General features: G+C 41.1%; 1 protein-coding gene across 1 annotated transcript in view; it reads left to right on the forward strand.

The window, feature by feature from the left end:
- The window catches only part of LOC110259547 (olfactory receptor 9I1-like), a 34,125-nt gene continuing 18,124 nt past the window's right edge, over positions 7,928 to 23,928 (forward strand). Inside the window, exon 1 of the mRNA XM_021085040.1 lies at positions 7,928 to 8,868. Coding sequence (XP_020940699.1) covers positions 7,928 to 8,868 — 941 coding nt within the window. The remainder of the gene's footprint in view (positions 8,869 to 23,928) is intronic.

Consider the following 23,928-nt stretch of genomic DNA (forward strand, 5'->3'; position numbering starts at 1 on the left):
ATATTTGAGATTCCACATACAAGTGATATCATATGGTGTTTGTCTCTCTTTCTGACTTTCTTCACTTAGTAGGACAATCTCTAGTTGCATCCATGTTGCTGCAAATGGCATTATTTCATTCTTTTTTAAGGCTGAGTAGTATTCCATTGTATATATGTACTGCATCTTCCTTATCAATTCTTCTCTCAATGGACATTTAGGTTATTTCTATTGTAAGCAGTGCTTCTATGAACATATGGGTACAAATACCACTATTTAGGACAGAAATTTTGGACAGTATCCAAAAATCACAAAAGAAGATATTCAAGCCAGTATAATCACACCACTCCAATAAGTGTTGTTAGCAGTTGGTAGCAAAGATGCCAGGCCATATTTATTTAGCACATAAACCCTGGCAGTAGAGTGCTTGTGTTCAAATCCTCCTTCTCTACCTTGGGAACTTAATTTATGACACTTCTCTAAACCCACATCCTGAGATGGACTTGGGGATTTAAAATTCTACATATAAAACCTAGAGAACAAGGTCTGGCTCTATTAATACCCTTCCAGAATTTTTTTTCTATAGACATTTACACATTTTTTAAAAATCTTTTCAATAGTAGATTGGATCCCTTCCTAAACTGTTAACTCTCGAGTTACCCCCACCCTCTGACACCATCCACCAATAGACCTGGATGGAAATAATCTCTTCATCCACTACTTTGTCTTTTTTTTTTTTTCTTTTTAGGGCATACCTGCAGCACATGGAGGTTCCCAGGCTAGGGGTCTAATCAGAGCTGTTGCTTCCAGCCCATGCCACAGCCACAGAAATGCTAGATCTGAGCTGCATCTGCGACCTACACCACAGCTCATGGCAACGCCGGATCCTTGACCCACTGAGTGAGGCCAGGGATCGAACCCACAACTTCATGGTTCCTAGTCAGATTCATTTCTGCTGTGCAATGATGGGAACTCCTTCATCCACTACTTTGTACATTTGACGCCAAGACCTACCACTACCATTATGGAATAACAGTACCATGACCATAGTTTTTGTAGATATTAAAGATTATTTCTTTGGGATAACCTCTTAGAAGCATTTTCATTTTCAAGGGTCTTTGTAAGTACTTGTGATGTTAAACATTTTTTCGTATGTTATTTATCCACTCTTTTATAGATTAAGCATTCATATTTGTCTCATTTTTCTAAGGAGGGGTTTGAAGTTTCTGAAAGAACTGTAGAAACATTAAGTATATCTCCTTTCATTTGTTTGACAAATATTTATCGAGTCTCTAGTATATGCCAGGAACTGGGCACTGATGATACAGTAGTGAACAAAACAGATAAAATTTCTCTCCTCATGGAGTTTACATTCTAGTACTCAGAGACAGAGAAAATAATGTTATAAATAGATAGAGCAGGGTAATACAATTGTAAATTTCTGGCATGGGGACAGGGAAAAGGGCCTCCTGGAAGTCAGAAAAATTCCCTTTGATGTGGTATTTATACTGAGATCTGCATGAAAAAAAGACACAAGAGAATCTTCTTGTGTGAGGAGCATTTCGGACAGAGGAGACCACAAGTGTAAAGGCCCTGAGGCAGGAATAAGCTGGGCTCTCTGAGAACAGACAGAAAGGCAGTAGGAGATAAATAAGAGAAGAAGATGGGAATAGATCACAAAGGATCTCATAGGCTAGAAAAATAAATCAGATTATTTTCCTAATATGCAATGGAAAGCCAATTAAGGAGTTTTCATAGGGAACTAGAATCTAATGTAGGTTCTAAAGAATTTCTAGAGATGCTATGAAGAATATGGATTATAGGGAGGAAAGAAAATGTGGTATGTATATAATGGAATATTATTCAGCCATGAGAAAGAAGGAAATCCTGCTATTTGCCACAGCACAAATGGACCTTAAGGGTATATGTTACGTAAAATAAGTCAGAGAAAAACAAAATCTGTATGATATTATATGTGGAATATACAAAGTCCTTACCCTCTATTCCATTCCATTTGTCTATGTGACTATTTTTGTGCCAGTGCCATACTGTTTGATTATGAGTGTTGGCTGCTAATGGCTCATAAATACAAACTTCTCTTGGGTATTGCCCTCAGCCAGAGATCCAGTTCTCCCAGAAATGCCTAGAGGATCACATCCCACTTCCTGGGGGAAGCCCTCAGTCAAGGAATAATTGGTACGGCCTCCAAAAGTCCAAACCCCTTGCCTAGACATGGAAATGAGCCCAAGGTATAATTTATAATCATGAGCTCCTCTGAGGATCAGGCCAAAGCTAGACTACTAGTGAAACTACATCTTTCCTCAGCTATTTTCTGCTTCCTTCTCTCCCTTATAGATTTCTTCTATAATCTTTCCCTCAGTGAAACATTAAACCAAAAAATCCATGTCCCAGGTCTTTTATTAAGGAACTCAACCTAAAACACATGTCTTCCCAAAAGTCCACTTGAAAGTTCTAGGCTTACTATTAATAACAACAATAATAATTGTGTAATAAATCAAAGCACTCCTCCTAATATGTCACAAAGGGAAGAAAGTGAAAATTACTCTGAGAGTTCCCACATGACTCAGTGGAAATGAATCTGACTAGTATCCACGCAGGTACTAATTCAATCGCAGGCCTTGCTCAAGCAGGTTAAGAATCCAGCATTGGGAGTTCCCGTCGTGGGCAGTGGTTAACGAATCCGACTAGGAACCATGAGGTTGCGGGTTCGGTCCCTGCCCTTGCGCAGTGGGTTAACGATCCGGCGTTGCCGTGAGCTGTGGTGTAGGTTGCAGACATGGCTCAGATCCCGAGTTGTTGTGGCTCTGGCGTAGGCCGGTGGCTACAGCTCCGATTAGACCCCTAGCCTGGGAACCTCCATATGCCGTGGGAGCAGCCCAAGAAATAGCAAAAAAAAAGACAAAAAAAAAAAAAAAGAATCCAGCATTGGCATGAGCTGTGGTGTAGATTGCAGACACGGCTCAGATCTGGTGTTTCTGTGGCTGTGGCGTAAGAGAGTGGCTACTGCTCTGAATTGACCCCTAGCCTGGGAACCTCCATATGCAATGCGGTGGCCCTAAAAAGACATACATACATACATACATACATACATACATACATACATATCAATTAAAAACTACTCTACCATCACCCACTTCACAAGTTCACCAGGGGATGTTTAATGGAGTATTATTATTACTGGCATATTCTCCCTCCTTTTCCTCTACTTTGTCCCAACTGCCTCTCTACCCACTCTACCACTCCAGAAAACACTCACAATAGAGGACACATACTCTTACCACACAGTTATTTCAATTGGTCTTTAATGACAGAAAATGATAGAAACACTGTCCAGAAAGCACTGGATAATAGACTCCCTTATGCTGCCAGAGGTCCTGGTTGATGGCTGCCTTCCTTCTTTGTGATATTTTCTTGCATCGTCTGGCATCTGAATTGCAAAAGCCACCCTGGTTAGGCTCAATGTTTGCTAATTTTCAAAGGATTTTATTCCAGCCTTATAACTTTTGAGGGATGGGGCACCTGGTCTCTCTGAAACTCTCCTGATGGAAGAGTTCGGATCGTGTATTAATGAGTGGATGAAAGCATAAAGAGCCGAGAAGTAATCCTACTGAAGCAGAACACAAGTTATTAGAAAGAAGCCAGATGGGTTCTCCAGAAACCTATAATCTAGCTGGGAAGATGAAACCAACCACCAATGAAGAGCCATGAGCAATGTTAGATAAGCAGACTTAAGTGCCAAATGGTGGGGTTCTAACAAAGGGAGTGTGGGTTTCAGAGATCGGGGAAGACATGAGAGCTGGAATAGCCACAGAAAGATGCCCACGGAAACTCTAAAAATGGATCTTTAAGGAAGGTGGTATACTCGTGGTTTAGACTCAAATGATGCATGTTTAGGACATCCTAGTCTCATTCCTTCCTGAAACAATAAATATCCTTCCTTAGGAACTTCTGAGCAGACAGTGCAGCCTAGGTTTCGGCCCTGGCATGAGGCTTAACACTGGATTTAAGGATGTTTGCCATGGAGAACGCTTCACCAGGAGTCCGCAGATCTGAGTTTCAGTCACGGCACTAACTGGGACAGCGGAATATTGAGGGCCAGGGGCAAAGAGAACAGAATTCATTCCTCATAGAAATTGTCAATAAGCTTTGAGACTAACGAGACTCAGGAGTGGCCGTGAAATCCCTGAAGATTTGTGTTAATCCTCGCTGATGTATGGAGAGGAGATAATGAGCCCCTTCTGAACTTTCTCCCTAATTAGGCTGCCTTTTCCAGGGAGCCCTGGGGGCTGTCCCTGGTGCTGATTCATGATTCAGGGACAACCTTTGTGCTTACTGCATCCCTCTCACAAAACCATCCCAGAAGAATTTTAAATATCCCACTGGTTCACTTGACAAGAAGAAATGTAAAGTCTGTCAGTTATATACATCTGTTTGTGTAATCCAAGTTGCTGTATACAAAATGTTTAAATGACCTCAGGTTGATTGCAACCCTGAGATGAATCCAGCTGGACTATCCCACCAGGTAAGTAGGATGTAATCATGACCTTGATAATGCAGATAGGATACCAGCTCGAAAGTAAGGTCCATGCAAGCTATGGAAGATGAAACTGGACAGAAATTCTGGTCATTGATATTGGAACTCATCATCTAATGGGACCATGTCCAGAATGGGATTTCTGCTCTTATATGCAATACACACATAAGACCTGGTCCTTTTTTTTGAAACATAACTGCAATCATTTAAGGCTATGTGTGTCGCTAGGTAAATTTTAGAAAATATAACTAGTTTTATGAGGCAGGGTCAGGGTATTATATTGCATAGCTTAGACCAGAGACTTCCCCATGAATTACTATACTTCCTATAATTATGCTGTAGGTAGGGTAAGTCATATGTACTGGAACTTTGGCTTTGAGACCTGAGCTTTTTCACTGACTCGTCATGTGACCTTGGATAAGTTACTAAATTATTCAGAGTCTTTGTTCCCTCCAGGACAAAATAAGATCTCTATCATAGAGTCATGGGAGGATTATATCAGCTAATGGATGTAGACTATTTAACGTCCTGGCTTGCACATAGCAGATGCTCAATATATGGCCACCAGTGTTAGGAAAGGCACATAGCATAGTAGTTCAGCACCCCAACTCCAGGATCAGGGAAGCAAGGGTTGACATCAAAACATCTTTTCTCTCTAGCTCTGAAACCTCAAGCAAAATACATGATGTTTCTAAGCCCCAGTTTCCTCAACTATAAAATAAAGTAAATATTCCTCTCTCATCATGTCACTGTCAGCTTTAAATGAAAGAAAGCCTTTACAGTGCTTAGCATGCTACCTGACTCAGGGCATGGGCTCAGTAAATGATGGTAATAATATTTTGAGACACCAATCCCATAAAGTGAGGGGGATTAATCTTCACTCTCCCCCAAAGGACTCAACTCCTGGAAGAAAGAGAAGGAAGAGTTTGGAAAAGACTCCAAGTTAAAGCAAGCATATCTCTTCTCTGAAGAGTCCTCCTGGTTAAGACTATCTTTCTTTCCCCACCTCCTCCAGAGATTATCTATAGAATTACAGAGAGATTTCTTTGATTCCATAAACCCTTGAGATGCAGTTCAATGTAGGAAGACAGAGAAATAAATTCACAGCAAAGAGTACAGAATTTGCCATCAAACCATTGTTGTTCAGAACACAGATCTCCCACTTATCAAAGTAGGTGATCTTAGACAAATTAATCTCAGAAGTTCAAATTCCTCATGATTGAAAAATACAAAAACAGCCCTTGAAGGACTATTTCCAAGATTAAATAAGATAATATATGCCAAGTCCAAAAGTTTTCAGTTGAGAGGGTAAGTAAATGGGCCGTAAGCACACAAAGAGACCATAAAATCAGAAATAACAAACTAGACTTAACTACGTAACATGGATAAATCACCAAGTTATACTGTATGTGGGAAAAGACAAAAAATATCATGTATGTACATTTTAAAACACACTAAAATAACTATTTTTAAAAGATACACAAATTTCTAAATAAATATAAAAGGAATAAAAATGAGAGAATGTATATTTCACATATGCTAGAATGGATCCCCATGAGGAGCTGAGGAAAGGTTAGGAATGGAGAAAGAAGGAGGAAACGTAATAAAATAATGTGAAGAAATAATAAAAATAATATAAAGAAGGGAGAATAACAAAAAATATGAAGAAAATAATATGAAATAATAGGATAAACCAAAAATGAAGGTTTACCAGGAACTGGGAATATGATTAATTTTGAACCCAGGGTTCCATAATATTATGTGTAAGTAACCATAACTCACTGAAAATAATGCCTGCACATTGTTGTATACTCAGTAATTATCAGTAATTAGTAGCTAAAGAGCATACATGCCACATAGTAAGATGTTAGGAAAATTCTTTCGAGAGCCTCATTTAGCCCGTATACCTTGACAGACAAATCATAGATTGTGAGAACAGAAGAATTGTAATGATTGTATAATCTACCACCACCATTTTTCAGAATGAAAAGCAAAGCCCAAGAAGGGCAAGTGAATTTTGAAGGCTGTTCTGATGGCTAGTGTCTGTCCGAAAGATGGCAGCCATGCATCTTGACCTCACCAAGTGGGCATTGCAAAGAACATAACTCATCCACAGACCAGGCTACTGGAGTGGGGTGGAGGGACCAGCTCAAGGATGCTATGTTTTTTATGATATGTCATTGTCTCCCTCCCACTAGTGACCCCTTATTATATAGTTAGAGGAGACCCTCAACCCAAGATAAAAATGGAATAAAGTGACAACAACAACAAAAAGACAAAAAAAAATGGAATAAAGTGGAGAAGAAAACTTTCAGTTATCCTTTTTATTATTATTGAGATATGCTTGACATATAACAGTGGGTGAGTTTAAGTGGCACAAGGTGTTGGTTTGAGTCTCTGGACAGTTTTCTTTTTCTTTTCCTTTTTCTTTCCCTTTTCTTTTCTTTTCTTTTTATGACGCCTGCAACTTGTGAAAGTTCCCTGGCCAGGGATCAAAACTGAGCCAGCAGTAGCAAATCTGGATCCTTAACCCACTGAGCCACCAAGGAAATCCTTGATACACATTTATTGCACTGTGATTGCCACCGTAGCATAAGCCAACACCTCTGTCCATTCACATAACTCTCATGTCTTCTTTGTGGGGAGAACAATCAGGAACTAGTCTCAGAGCAATTTTGAACTTTATATCACTGTATTCCAACTATAATCACTATGCTATGCCCTAGCTTTCCAGAACTTATTTACCTACTAGCATGTTGTATCCTTAAACAAGATCTTTTAATATCATCTAAATGATTTTGACCACACTCTGAATTATGTAATAAGAAAACGGTATGTCAATGGGTAATATCAGGGAATAGTCCACATAAAGAGCTGATACGTCATCTACCCATTCCGAAATGCTTTCATGAGAAGAAGGGATTAGAACTTTTGTGTCAAGAAAGTGTAAAACCAAAGTCAGTATGTAGAAGATAAAGAGAGAGAATCCAGATCCAAAGGAAGAATTAGCCAGTAGAACTCACCGCAGATGGAAGCTCACAAGGCAGCCAGATGACCACACGAAAGATGTGCACTAGAGGAGAGTCCAGGATCCTATGGGGATCAGAGCAGATGCTACCTAGATTATTTCCAAATCTCAGAGTCCATATGTCTCTTATCTTTACAGAAATTTCCAAATGTAAACCAGAGTTAATTTGAATTAGAAATACCAGCTCATATCCAGCTTCCCGAAATGCAGGGAAAGAACATGGATGCCCAAGGAGAATCAACCAGATATAGGATTTCTCAAAAACAAGCTCTGCACACTACCCCAGAAATAGAAACCTAACTTCTCACAGAGACAAAACATCTGTTCTTCAATTCAACCTCAGATCTACACTCTTTGTTGAATCCATGGCCAAGAACAATCTGACCATGGTAACTGAGTTCGTCCTCATGGGCTTTACTGATGATCCTACGTTGGAGATTCCTCTCTTCCTGGTGTTCCTGAGTTTCTATCTAGTCACCCTTCTGGGGAATGTGGGGATGATCATTCTGATCCAAATGGATGTCCAACTCCACACCCCAATGTACTTCTTCTTGAGCCACCTCTCCCTGTTGGACACCTGCTATGCTTCAGTCATCACCCCTCAGATCCTGGCCACACTGACCTCAGACAAGACAGTCATCTCCTATGGCCAATGTGCTGCCCAGTTCTTTTTCTTCACCATTAGTGCAGGTACAGAGTGTTTCTTGCTGGCAGTGATGGCCTATGATCGCTATGTTGCCATTAGCAACCCACTGCTCTACACTGCGACCATGAACCCCAGCATCAGCTGGAGTCTAGCGGTGGGAGCCTATGTCTGTGGCATATCGGGGGCCATCCTGCGTACCACCTGCACCTTTACCCTCTCCTTCTGTGATGACAATCAGATCAACTTCTTCTTCTGTGACCTCCCGCCCCTGCTGAAGCTGGCCTGCAGTGACACAACAAATGCAGAGATTGTCATTGTCTTCTTTGGCAACTTTGTGATTTTGACCAATGTTTTGGTCATCCTGATCTCCTACCTGCTGATCATCAAGCCCATTTTGAGGATGAACTCTTCAGGTGGCAGGGTGAAGGCTTTTTCCACGTGTGCTGCCCACCTCACTGCTGTGGCCCTTTTCTTCGGGACCCTCATCTTCATGTATCTGCGGAGCAGTTCGGGCACATCCTTGGAGGAAGACAAGGTGGTATCTGTCTTCTACACTGTCGTCATCCCCATGCTGAACCCTCTGATCTACAGTCTGAGAAACAAGGATGTGAAAGCGGCCTTCAGGAAGGTCACTGGTAGACTCCAGGTGTCCCAGAGCAGGTAAATCCAGGTGAAAGGACCTCTCCTCTTGACGCATGTTTTCCCATATCAATCTATCCTGATAGATGCCAGGACTATATGCAACCTATACTCCCAAAAGAGAGAAGGTAGACAGGTACTACAGGCACACAAGGAAAATGGCAAATCTGCAGCAACATTGGACCTAGAGATTATCATACTAAGTGAAGTCAAAGACAAATACCATATGATACCACTGATAAGTGAACTAAAATACGACAAAAATGAACTTATTTATGAAATAGAAAAAGACTTACATAGAGAACAGACTTGTGGTTGCCAAAGGGACTGGAAGGAAGGGAGGGATGGATTGGGAGTTTGGGGATTAGCTATGCAAACTAAACAACAAGGTCCTGCTGTAGAACACATGGAACAATATTCAATAACCTGTGATAAACCATAATGGAAAGAATATTTTTTAAAATGTTTATAGATGTATAACCGAATCACTTTGCTATACAGCAGATATTAACAGCAGGACAGAAACAGAATCTCAGACTTTGAAATCAAACTTATGGTTACCAAATGGGACAGGTGGCGGGGAGTGATGGACTGGGGGTGCTGGGGTTGGCAAGTGCACACTGTGGTCTATGGAATGACTGGCCAAAGGGGACCTGCTATAGACCACAAGGAACTCTACCTAATATTCCGTGATAATCTATATGGGAAAAGAATCAGGAAAAGAATGAATGTGTGTACATAACTGAATCCCTTCATTGTACAGCAGAAATTATCACAACATTGAAAATCAACTACACTTCAATAAGACTTTTAAAATTGAAATAAAATATAAAAAATTTTAAAACTGCAGATGTGATAACATTTATTTCCAGCAATTCCATTGTACTTTCTTCTCCTCTCCCACCTCCAGTCCATTCCCTAGAACCCAGAAGTCTCACACTGCTCTTTGACATGACAATTTACTGAACCTTGGAGGCCCAGGGGGTCTTCAGTTATCTCTCCCCATCCCAATACTCCTTGCTCCAGGCTTGGGTTTCTCATCCTTTCCCTCTCAATTTTGCTTCCATCAATACTGCCTTTTTCTCCGTGACAAAGATTATGTCTTGCGATCCCAGTGAATAAAGCTAAATCATCTTTTTTTCTTTTAAGGCATGTGTGGCTGATCATCTCAGTAAGCGGGGAGTGTTGCATAAGACAAAACTGAGTCTCTTGACGGCCAAGGGAAGGGAGTATTTAAGAAGTGAGCCTTCTTCTTCACCATTCTAGAAAATCAAGTCATCAGCTTGGAGTGTCTTCCTTCTTTGCCCAAATCAGATCAATGGAATCTGCAAGGTCCAAATTTGCAAATTGCCTTCCCACATAATTACTCACTGGTTTTGTTGTTCGTGCTTTAATGTTACTCTGATGTCTTCAAAATGAACTAAGCCTCTGGGGACGTTTCCTCAAGGACCAACTCCTTAGTTTCTTAAGGATAATGGTGCATTTCTCCTCTTCGATCACATTGCCTGCCTCGTGAACAGTTTTCTCTACCAAGCATCCCACGTCCAGGAACAGCCAAGTCAGAGAGCAAAAGCAAATATAAGGAAAATGCTGAACCATATATTATCTTCTCTGGAAAAAAAAGATTTGATAATAGAGGAAAGTAACTGTAACTCCCACACAAGTCTGCAAAACCCTTCAGAGCACAGTCTGTTTTCTTCATTGCCGAACTCATCCCTAAGTCCAGAGTTTGGACTAGATGAATTCTCAATAACTGCTTTTGAACACATTTTTATGGCGCATGCATGGTCTCCTTTGAGCCTCATGAAAGCTCTGAAAGGTAAACAGGGAAGACATGATTAAATGAAAGATCCTCACTTTGCACTTCGGAAAACACATCCTCATAGTCCCTCTGGACCTTTGCTCAGAGTCCCTTTGTTCAGAGTTTACAGCTATAGACAAGGCATGGCTCTTGGAGTCAGGCTTGTATCTGAATCTCAATGTTACCACGGATTTTCAGTGAAACATAGGGTAAATGGTTTAAATGTCCTCAAGTCTAAAACAAATTGTAACACTCTTAATTCAACAACGTCTTGTAAAAATTAAATAAGGTGATGAATAAGAAATCTAGCACCAATTAGTTGCATGATCAATATTGTTTGCTTCCCTTCCCTTTCCTTCATTTTCTGATATCAACACTGGGCCTTGCCACAATTCCATGTCCATTAACAGATATTAAACAGATCTTGAATAAGTGATAGCATGAAACAATGAACTCGGGGAGATGAATAACAATCCTTTTCATCCAAGAAATAAAATGAATGTAGGTGTACGAATTGAGGGGTGGAAGTGGATAGGGGACTTATTTGCATCTCAGGTAGTCAAGGATAACCAAAGGGTGTCTTTTTTATCGAATATATTAAATGCATATGAACCCCTCTAACCAATCTTGGATTTATGAGAAGTTAATCTTCCACACACCTCCCCTATGGGGACAAAAATTTTATTTAAGAAACCCTGCCGCCCTACCTGCAATTGATTTGTTCAGAAATGATCACCGGACCCATGTTAGCATCAATAAAAAAAATTTTCCCTAGCCATTGTGAAGATCCACTTGAGACTCAGAACAGGAGACCAGATTGGCCAAAACAGAGAAGTCAAGAAAGAGGCAAAGGTAGATATTCAAAGAGAATCTGCAACAAAAGACCAAGAAAGAGCCTTGACAGTTTCCATATCCTACTTCCCATTGTACTAAGGAGCACCCACAATAATTTTCTTGCTCTCTGGGATCTTATGATAAATTCCTCTTTGGGGACTAGTTCAAGTTTGATCATCCTGGTCAAAGGATTCCATGTGTATAGAACTCTGGAGTTTTGTTGTGACTCAGTGGGTTTAAATGTCCAGCATTTCCACAGCTGCAGCATTGGTCACAGCTGTGCATCTGTGGCTCAGATTCAGTCTCTGGCCCGGGAACTTCCATGTGCCATGGGTGAAGCCATAAGGACATACAAAGAAAGTGAACTCTAATGGAAAGGAGTTCTTTATGTTACAGGAGATCTGCCTTCACTGACACTGATTACATATACACCCTTCGAATAAAGAAAGCACTGGATCTATGCTTATATCATACACCCATTACAGGAGACACTTTCCTGCTCATAGCCATTTCCTTAGGTAACAAATGATCTAGCACTTGACATTGACCTTCAGGTGATCAGAGTAGAATAAGCCTCTGACCCAGGTTTCATTGATGGATGAAGAGAGCAAAGAGCCCTGAGATGCTCTAAAGTTATACAGTGATTATTAATTCAGACCTATAAAGGTATCTCCCCCTTGAGGACTTACACTGAAAAATATGGGAAAAGACTTAAGATAACTGAGAAATGAGACTCACAAACGATGATAAAATATAGAGAGAATTGCTGAGTCCTGTTAATGAGCAGAGCAGAGAGGAAATGAACAAATGTCAGATACTAAGAAGGCAGTCATATAACCAAACCCTTAGTGCTGCATTAGACATTTCCAAGTCTTGACATGCACCCGCATGTTCATTGCAGCCCTATTCACAATAGCCAGGACATGGAAACAACCCAAATGCCCATCGATAGATGATTGGATTCGGAAGATGTGGTATATATACACAATGGAATACTACTCAGCCATAAAAAAGAATGACATAATGCCATTTGCAGCAACATGGATGGAACTAGAGAATCTCATGCTGAGTGAAATGAGCCAGAAAGACAAAGACAAATACCATATGATATCACTTATAACTGGAATCTAATATCCAGCACAAATAAACATCTCCTCAGAAAAGAAAATCATAAACTTGGAGAAAAGACTTGTGGCTGCCTGATGGGAGGGGGAGGGAGTGGGAGGGATCAGGAGCTTGGACTTATCAGACACAACTTAGAATAGATATACAAGGAGATCCTGCTGAATAGCATTGAGAACTTTGTCTAGATACTCATGTTGCAACAGAACAAAGGGTGGGGGGAAAATGTAATTGCAATGTATACATGTAAGGATAACCTGACCCCCTTGCTGTACAGTGGGAAAATAAAAAAATTTTTAAAAAAAGACATTTCCAAGTCTTGAATTATGTTCCAAGCTGAGTTCTCATGCTCCTAATAGGTTCCCCAAGAAATCCTTGTCTCCCTGTTGGAGCCTAAGAGTCTTAACTATAAATCCATATTCTACTAGATAATCTGAGTGGCTCTATTACTATCTAAAGGACCTCATAATTCATTGTCCTAGCTCCTAATAACATCATCATCATCGCAATATCAGCTAAGACTTACAGGGCACCTATTATATGCCAGACTATTCTAAAAACTTTCAGGTGTATTTAACAACCCTATCATGCCTTAGCAACCCCGTGACATAGATGCAATTATTATTCCCATGTAGAGATAAGGAAACTAAGACATAAAGAATTTAAAATAAGTTATCCAAGGTCACAGAAGCAAGGAGTCTGGCTCCAGAAACTCTGCTCTTATATACTATTTTATACCACCTTGAAAACCACTTTATAAACAATTTTCCCTTCTCCAGTACAGAATCACTTAAGGGAAAATAGCTTTCCTTATTATGCTCTTTCTCCAGGAACCAGAAAAGATGGTTTTCCTGCTTAGGAATTTAGGACTCATATGAAGAGACATTCAAAGGTCAGTCAAGGACAGATCAAAGGTCATAGGAAGGAGAAGACAAGACCTATTTAGCAAAGAGAGTAACTTACTTATGCTAAATGCCTATGCACCTGCAAGTTGGATAGAAGTTGGCTAAGCAGTCGGATAGAAGCTGGAAGAGATGACATGTAATTGTCTCTCAATAAAAATTTATTCAGAACTTCACTGAGCTGAGATAAAGAGACCCTACTGTCTGTGACTGCTAAGATAGGACCAGATCATTTAAGTCACCATAAGCCATAGGCTTATCCCAGACAAAACAACTCAATTGATGTTTGAAAGAGTGAGAGCACCCGTGATTCTCAGATCCACCAATCCAAATTCCCTACATTCAAACCCTCCAAATAAAAGGAATGACGCCAACAGAGACCCATGCCTGCTTCCCAGCATCTTCTGCAGACCTACAAATGAGAAACTGCACATGCATTTTCCCTTCATTATCAATATGCAAAATATTTATTTACTTTATTCAAGTCCCTGCTGAAATGTCACCTCAACCTTTAATTTTTTCTGCTTGATTTTTTTATTGAAGTATAGTTGATTATCAATGTTGTGTTAATTTCTAACATACAGCAAAGTGATTCAATTATACATCCATATACTTTCTTTTTTATATTCTTGTCCATTATGGTTTATTATAGGACATTGAATATGGTTCTCTGTGCTATACAGCAGGACCTTGTTGTTTGTCCCCTCAGTGTAAAATAGCTTATATATGCTAACCCCAACCTCCCACTCCATCTCTCTTCTAACAGCCTCCCCCTTGGCAAACACAAGTCTGTTCTCAATGTCTGTGGATCTGTTTCTGTTCTGCAGATAGGTTCATTTGTGCTATATTTGAGATTCCACGTATAATGATATCATATGGTATTTGCCTTTTTCTGACTTATTTCACTTAGAATGATAATCTCTAGTTGCATCCATGTTACTGCAAACAGCATTCTTTCACTCATTTTTATGGCTGAGTAGTATTCCACTGTATATTTGTACCACATCTACTGTATCTATTTATCTGTCAATGGACATTTAGATTGTTTCCATATCTTGGCTATTGTGAATAGAGCTGTTATGAACATAGGGGCACATGTGCATTTGTGAATTACAGCTTTGCCTGGATATATGCCTAGGAGTGAGCTCTCTGGATAATATGGTAGTTCTATATTTAATTTTCTGAGGAACTTCCATACTGTTTTCCATAGTAGCTACAGTGACTCGCATTCCCACCAATAGTATAGGCGGGTTCCCTTTTATTCTGCTGTTTTACTCTTTAGGACGAAACAATGCCTGACACCTATTTGCTTGTTTGTTTTTTATCCCCATCCCCAGAAGAATATAAGTTCCATGGAAGCAAAGACGATTGTTATTTTAGTGCATCTCCTGAGTCACAGTCGATGCCCAGTAAAGATCTATGGAAAAGCAGAAAGAAGACTTAAATGAATAGGACTTCCATTGCTGACAATACGGTGGGCTGGGATTTTCTGATCAACCTCGCCCCTGGAAAAACATGTAAAAAAAATTTTTTTAAGGTAAAAAGATATTAAAAAATCAAATGCTTAAAAATCCGGGGCAGGGGAAAGACCCCCAAGAAGTCAGCAGAGTCTTGAAGCTCTGTTTGCCATCGAGAGCATGTCCTTTTGAGGATATTAATTGTCTATCGCTGTTGACTCAGCAGCTTAAGGCGGCAACTATTTCCTATCAGAGTTTCTGTACAGTCAGGAATCCAGGCACAGATGAGCTGGACGTTTCTGGTTCAGGGTCTCTCACAAAGCCGTAATTATGATGATGGCCTGTGCTGCAAGTGGAAGCTTGGCTGTTGGCAAGAGTTAGATCCTTCCCCATGGTTAACCAAATATGTCAGTTCCTTGCTACATGGACTTTCCCACCAGGCAACTCACCACGTGACAGCTGACTTTCCTCATTGTAAATGCCCACACCACACTCTTTTTGAAACTTAATCTCAAAAGTAACATGCCATCACATTTATTTCATTTATTTACTAAAGATGAGTCACTAAATCCAGCCATTCTCTAGAGAGAGGAATCACTCAGAGATGAGAATACCAGAAGGCAGGTGTCATGGGTGCCATCATCTTAGGCGCTGCCTACCACAGCTTGCCCTCTGACCCCAAAGATCCACCTTATTCTGCTAGAACTGGTTAAACAACTAGACTTTTAACCAGCCTCCTCTACAGCTAAGTACAGACATGTAGATGATATTTTTGGCCAATAGAATGTCTGAATAAATGATGTAGACCTTTCCCAACAAGCCATGTGCTTTCCTATTCTGCTAGCTTGAGGCAACTGAACATAGTGACCTTGGAAGCCACAGGTTGAAGGTCAAAGGGCCACAGTATGAATCATTACTCTACCCAATATTCTTAATAACCTACATGGGAAAAGAATCTGAGAAAAATACACATATAAGTATAACTGAATCACTTTGTTGTGTTGCAGAAATTACCACAACATTGTAAATGAACTATACTTTGATAATTTTTTAAATGAAAAAATTAATTAATTAAAAGTAGACTAAAGAACTAAATATGAATGGGAACTTAAAGTTTCATAAAATAATAGAGGAGAATCTTCTCATAACCTCATTATGTGGAAGAATTTCATATATATCTAAAAGCATTAATCATAAATTTATTCCTAAATGTGTCAGTATTCATTAAAGCAGTTTTATTCATTAAAACACGTGATTAAGGCATTCCCGTCATGGCACAGTGGTTAACGAATCCAACCAGGAACCATGAGGTTGCGGGTTCGGTCCCTGCCCTTGCTCAGTGGGTTAACAATCCGGCGTTGCCGTGAGCTGTGGTGCAGGTTGCAGACGTGGCTCGGATCCCTCGTTGCTGTGGCTCTGGCGTAGGCTGGCAGCTACAGCTCCGATTCAACCCCTAGCTTGGGAACCTCCATATGCCATGGGAGCAGCCCAAGAAATGGCAAAAAGACAAAAAAAAAATGTGATTAAGATGGAAAGTTGCACTATTTGCCATAGCCAAATCATGGAAGCAACCTAAATGTCCATCGGCAGAGGAATGGATAAAGGAGATGTGGTGCATATACACAATGGAATACTACTCAGTCATAAAAAGCAGTGAAATAATGCCATTTGCAGCAACATGGATGGAGCTAGAGAGTGAAATAAGTTAGAGAAAGATAAACATCATATGAAATCACCTATATGTGATATATAAAAATTATGCAAATGAACTTATTTACAAACAGAAACAAACCCATGGACTTCAAAAACAAACTTATGGTTACCAAAAGGGACAGGTGGAGGGGAAAGGTAGACTGGGGGTTTAGGACTGGTATGTGTACACTATTGTATATGGTTAACAGGGACCTGCTGTAGAGCACAGGGAAATGTACCCAATATTCTGTGATAATTTATACGGGGGAAAAAATCCTTAAAAAATGGATCCAGTTATATTCATAAGTGAATCACCTTGTTGTACAGTGGGAATTATCACAACATTGTAAATAAACTATAATTCAATAAAACTAAAAACAATGAAATAATGCCACTTGCAGCAACATGGATGGACCTAGAGATTATCATACTAAGCGAAGCAAGCAGACAAAAGACAAGTATCACTTATATGCGGAATCTAATTTTAAATGATACAAATGAACTTATTTACAAAACAGAAACAGACTCACCGATCTTGAAATCAAGCTTATGATTACCCGGAAAAACATTGGGGGAAGGGATAAATTAGGAGTTTGGGATTAACATACACACTACTTATAAAATAGATAACTAACAAGGGCCTACTGTATAGGACAGGGAACTCTACTCAATATTCCATAATAACCTATATGGAAAAGAATCTGAAAAAGAATATCTGTGTGTGTGTGCATGTGTGTGTGTGTGTATAACTGATTTATTTTGCTGTACACCTGAAACTAACATAACATTGTAAATCAACCATACCCTAATAAAATTTAATTTAAAAAAAGATGAAAAGTCAAAACACAGAATGTGAGGAAATGTTTTTAAGATACGCAATCAACAAGGACTATCACCCTGTATGTGTCTTTGTGAGTATGTTTGCACATGCGTGTATTCTGTAACATCTTTAAGAAAAGACGGCGCAAAGACTCAAGCAGGTAATTCACAAAAAGAGACTACCCAAATAACCAATAAACCTATGAAGAGATGCTTATTCTCCTTAGTGATCAGGAAAATGCAAATTTAAACCACATGTTCACTAGATTAGCACAAATTTTAAAGTATGGCCCCATACTGACAAGGATGAGGAAAATTGGTAATATAAATTAGTTTTAACAAATTTTTTTGGCCATGCCCATGGCACATGAAACTTCCCAAGCTTGGAATCAAACCCATGCCACAGTAACAATACAAGATACTGCAGTGGCAATGCTGGATTCTTAATCCACTGTGCCACAGGAGAACTCCAGTTTTAACAATTTTTTAAACAGTTTGACATTATTCTTTAAAAATCAAAGATATACGTAACCATTGACTCAGTTATTCCAGCGACCTAGGTATACACAATGGAGAAACTCTTACCCAGGCCTACCAGAGTACAGGTGCAAGAATATTCATAAAGCATTGTTGTGATAGCATAAAACTCAAATTGTTGGAGTTCCCGTCATGGCTCAGTGGTTAACGAATCTGACTAGGAACCATGAGGTTTCGGGCTCGATCCCTGGCCTTGCTCAGTGGGTTAAGGATCTGGCATTGACATGAGCTGTGGTGTAGGTCGCAGACGCAGCTCAGATCCCACGTTGCTGTGGTTGTGGTGTAGGCCGGTGACTACAGCTCTGATTCAACCCCAAGCCTGGGAGCCTCCATATGCCTTGGGAGCAGCCCAAGAAAATAGCAAAAATACAAAAAAAAAAAAAAACTCAAATTGTTTGCCTTTAGGTTTTTATTTTTCTGACCTGGAGTGTGGATGTGATGGCTGGAGCCCTGGCTGCCATTCAGCTACCAAGATGACCCCAAAAGCAGAAGAGCAGAAAGAGACACCAAAGCCCCTGATGATCATTTTTAATCCACCATACAAGTTATGAGATGCCTATCTCCAGCTTCTTTTATGTGGAAAAGAAATAAATACTTATCTTATTAAAGAAAACAACCAACTAGATACATATATAAAGAGAGAGATCAAAAATAAACTAAACTAAGCCATACGATTTAATGATACTTAGACAGATGACAAGCCTCCCCTGTTTCCTTGGCAACAACAAAATGAGAATCAAGGGGCCCTAAAAGACCACTCCTCAGTGATAGCTTTTCCCTGCTTTGTTGTTACTGATTTAACATCATTAAGATGGTCTTCCTTTATTTCAAAATCAAATAGCCCAAAGGACTAATCACCTCTTTCATTGAATATTTTGGGAAGTAGATGTTAAACTAAAAATGGTTTGATGCTCAAGACTCTGCCTCAAGATAGACTAGAAAGCTCAGTCAGTGCAGAAGTCACACAATATAAAATAGAAAGCTAAGCCACACATGGCTCAGAGAGGGCTACAGAACTTTTTTTTTGTTTTTTGGGGGGTTTTTTTTTTTGTTTTTTTTTTGCTTTTTAGGGCCACATCCATGGCATATGGAGGTTCCCAGGCTAGAGGCTGAATCAGAGCTACAGCTGCCAGCCTCTGTCACAGCCACAGCAATATCAGATCAAGCCGCGTCTGCAACCTACACCACTACTCATGGCAATGCCCGATCATTTACCCACTGGGCGAGGCCAGGAATCGAACCCACAATGTTATGGTTCCTAGTCAGATTCATTTCTGCTGCACCACACCAGGAACTCCCATGGAACTTCTACATGGAGTTTAGTCAGCTTTCCCAAAAGTGGTAAGACTTGAACGAGGTCCAGAAGGAAGCAGAATCCTTGAGCAAAGCAGACTAGGGGGTGAAACCAATCTGATCAAACACAGCCTGGTTGCATCATCCTCATCTCCTCCTCCTGACCATAGTCACCTCCCAGCACCTTGGGTGATCAGCCCACAGCATCTCCCGCTGGCAGCTGAGAAACCATGTGACCTCAGGTGAGACACGTAACCCCTCCGGGTGTGTTTCTTCATCTGCGATGTGTCAAAATAGGTCTGGATTCTCTCTCAGCTTCTTTCCAGCCCTGGAGGAAATGACAGGGAGGTGACAATGCTCATTCCCTAAAGAGCTCAGAGAGAAGCATGAGAAATGACATCACTCAGGGCCCGCCACTTACCCTCCTGAGATTTTTAACCCCCAGATCCACTGTTTTCTTACCTACTTGGAGACAGAGGAGGATACAATACCTCTGAGTCAGCTCTGACTCATATTTTCTCCCAGAAATATGCAGCCCCACCCACTCATTGTGTGATTTGCAGGCAAGTCTGGGCTCCTGCAACCCCTACTGAAGGCAGGTCAATTATCACAGTGAATCATATAGAAAAAGAGTCTTTCTTTTATCATCCTCACCTTTGTACACAAGCATCACCTTGGGTGATACCTACAAGATATATTAAAACGAACAAAGGATCAGAAAACTCAGTGATTCAGAAACAAGGTGATCTTAATTGGGTTGTTTGAGCAAGAAGCCAAAAACGTTAACCACCGGAGGACCTGGGGGTGGCAAGCTTTGAATTTCACCCAGGAACTCTGGATAAAACTGGGCACACGGCCTGGCTTTGCTACCTGCTGGGTATGTATCCAAAAGTGGATTTCAGCATATACCTAAAATCAGCCCGAGGAAGGTTAGGTAACCGCGTTTTCTGTGGCTTTCAGGTCACTACAGCAGCCATCTCCTCGCACCTGCTCAGAAAACAGAAAATAGCAGCCGTGCCTCACAGAAGTCCCTGGCAGGAGCAAAAGAACCAGGACTTTTCCTCAGAGGGAGTATAAACCCTATCACTATGCTGGGAGATCACATGTATTCCCAGGACGATTGAGTGTGCTTTCCACATTTTCGAAAATAATTTAATTGTGCCTGTGTGACCTTTGGGACAGGTCATGGTCCCCCACTCTATCGTCTGTGAAAGAGGCGTAAGAACACGTACCTTACTGAGGGCTGCAGTCATCAGTAACAAGCTCCTCCAGTGCAGGGAACAATAACTGGCATTGTGATAGCAATGCCCTGACACCCAAGGCTTGAGTAACCAAGTGCCCAGAGCACATACCAAAGGTGGTCCCATCCTTCTGAGACTGTCTCAGCTGAGGAGGTCAGAGAGAAAGACCCTCATAAGAAGCTTTGGAAAAGGTAACATGGAAATGGAAGATACAGGAGGCGATGTGCGGTGAGGGAGGTGACAAGTGGGGAACCTTGGTGACCTGGCCTCTGAGTGTCCCAGCTACGTGGTACCAATCCTCCCATCTCTGGGCTTCCATCCTGACCTGGCAGTTCTGGCTTGTTCTTTCGTGACTCGGTGGCCTCTCCTGGGGCATCAACTAAGACGCTGGTGTTGAGGCCCCACCAAGATAAATTTGGAAGGGAACATTTTCTGACACATCTGGTAAAAGTTACTTCCTCTCTGAGGTTTGATGTTCTCTTCTGCTGAATGAAAAGATCGTAGTAGACCATACGGGTTCGAACCTTTTTTTAACACGAGGACCCCCTTTCCCAACAAAAGAAATGAAGCACCTGGTTGTTTACAGGTGTTACAAGAAATACGGTTTTGAACAGGCAAATCCATAGAGACAAAAAATAGAGGAGTTCCCCTCGTGACTCAGCGGGTAAAGAATTCAATGTAGTCTCCATGAGGATACAGTTCAATCCCTGGCCTTGCTCAGTGGGTTAAGGATCCAGCATTGCCGTGAGCAATGGTGAAGGTCACAGACGTGGCTTGGATCCTGCGTTGCTGTGGCTGTGGCATTGGCCGGCAGCTGCAGCTCTGATTCAACCCCTGGCCAGGGAACTATGCTTGCAGTACAACCCTAAAAAGAAGAAGAAGAAAAAAAAATAGGTTAGAGTTTGTCAGGTTTTGGAGAGAGAGAGGGTTAGGAAGCTACAGCTCATGAATTCATTTTGTAGTGGTGAAAATGTCCTGAAATTTGATAGTCATGACAGTCGCCTAACTGGGAATAGAGGCAAAACCACCGAGTTGTGTACTTTAAGAGTATATATCCATAAAGCTATTGTTAAAATTTAAAAAAAGAAAAAGAAACACTGCTCTATTTGAAGCTGGGGCTGAGTTGGCAGCTCCCCACCTGTTCAGCCTCCCATCTACTTCCCGCTGCTGTGTCCCTTGAGGCGTTTGAGAAGCAGAGCTGGAAAAAATCGCAGGACCACATCACAAGGGCCTTTCGACTCCAGGGTTCTGTCTGAGGGTTATGGGGGCTCTCCGCACATGTACAGAGGAGCATGTGAGCCCATCCTGATGGCCAAGTGCACAGTGACCCCCAAACACCAGAGAGGAAGAGAAACCAACCACCCGGATGCTCTCTGCGCATAACGCCACATTCCAATGTCAAATACCGGACAGACGTAGACACAGAAATAATCAGACAACTGCTCCTCACTCAGAGTTTCAAGGAACATTCTCATTCTGAGGTTTTCCCACTGAGACAATGTCTTGAACAGAGGCAAGCTGTAGCTACCACCATCCACAGAGACATGTCAGGTAAATACTTCCTTTTAGGTGAAAAATCTTTTAGGGTGTGGTGGTGTCTGTTCTCAGGCTGTGTAAACTAAGGCAAATGTGAGACATGTCCCAGGGTTAGCCTGAAAGGTTATCACCATTCTGGGAAAAGGGTGGTATGATTGGCCAATTACAATCTTGCTAGGCAGTGGGATATTGCTCTATGCTCATAAAGTGTCTGAATTTTTCTGGCCATTTAGTTCAAAAATGAAATGTTCAAAGTAATCTTGTAAACGCTTCCAAGAAACATATGTTTATAATCTTATGATTCAGAGATAAGCATAACAAAAAGAGACACTGCAGGACATTTCATTAAGCGTGTCCTGAAGCATAGGCTCCACATCTCTAAATTTCCATCTCTGTGGAAAGAAGGAAAAAAAAGACTCTGTAGCTAAATAAGGATAAAGAATGCTGCTTTTGGAGTTCCTGTTGTGGCTCCACAGAAACGAACCCACCTAGTATCCATGAGGATGCAGGTTCGATCCCTGGCCTCAGTGGGTTAAGGATCTGGCATTGCTGTGAGCTGTGGGGTAGGTTGCAGATGTAGCTCAGATCCCACATTGCTGTGGCTGTGGTGAAGGGTGGCAGCTGCAGCTTCAATTCAACCCCTAATCTGAACCTCCTAGTCTTCCATATGCTGCAGGTGTCCTTAAAAAAAAAAAAAAAAAAAAGAATTCTGCTTTGAAAGGATTTATTGAGACATGGAACAGGATAACAGGATAATAGATGAGAGTGCCAATTCAGGACATCTATACTAGTAAGTTCCAAACTGAGTCTCAAAAAGATGCCATAAGGCTGGTGCCATCCCCAACCCAGCCAAAGGTGTGAAGCCACATTTTGTATCACATAACTGACCTTTGACCACAGCAGATAGTTCATATGTAGGCTGGCTGCATCATTTCATCTTTTTAACTTTTGGTCGGGCTCCCAAAAAGGCAGCTGGATAAATCAAATTCTCTTTTTAAAGTATTTGAACTGGAGTTCCCATCGTGGCTCAGTGATTAACGAATCCGACTAGGAACCATGAGGTTGTGGGTTCGATCCCTGGCCTTGCTCAGTGGGTTAAGGATCCAGCATTGCCGTGAGATGTGGTGTAGGTTGCAGACACGGCTCAGATCCTGCGTTGCTGCGGCTGTGGCGTAGGCCGGTGGCTACAGCTCCAATTCGACCCCTAGCCTGGGAACCTCCATATGCCGCAAGTGTGGCCCCAGAAAAGACAAAAAAAATAAATTAATAAAAATAAATAAAGTATTTGAACTCAAAAACCTGGAAAAGATTTTTTTTTCCAGTTTTTCAACAGAGCTGAAGATGTGGACCGCCACAGGGTGAAGAGCCACAACTCTGAATAAGTCAAAGTTATGAGGAAGCAGAGAAGATAAAAATGATGGGAAACATTTAACAGAGGGACATAAAGAAGCAGATGGTTGGAGCACCAAAAAGAAAAAAACGCGCAGTAATAGCAGTGTTCTGGAAGAAAGATGTTTAAACTCCTGTTCTGAAGGTCTGGAGAATCCCCTTCAGTTCAGGAGTCTCAGACTTCCTCCCTTCTTCAGTGTCCATTCAACCCAGGCCAGTGAGAGCAGAGCCAAGAAGATGCGAGCAATCATATATAAACAGGGTGGTCTGTACTCAAGCTACTGCTAATAAACAGCCATTAAAAAGTAAAATGACCTTGAAAAGGTCACTTTCCTACCCTGAGCCTGGGATCCCCCTTCTGCAAAACGGGGGGAAGCAAGTATTGGACTAGACCAGCGGTTCCATAACGCTGGTCCACAAACTGGTGCTGATCTGTAATGATGTTTTTTCTTGTTTGC

Source organism: Sus scrofa, chromosome 2 (genome assembly GCF_000003025.6).
Source record: "Sus scrofa isolate TJ Tabasco breed Duroc chromosome 2, Sscrofa11.1, whole genome shotgun sequence".
NCBI lineage: Eukaryota > Metazoa > Chordata > Mammalia > Artiodactyla > Suidae > Sus > Sus scrofa.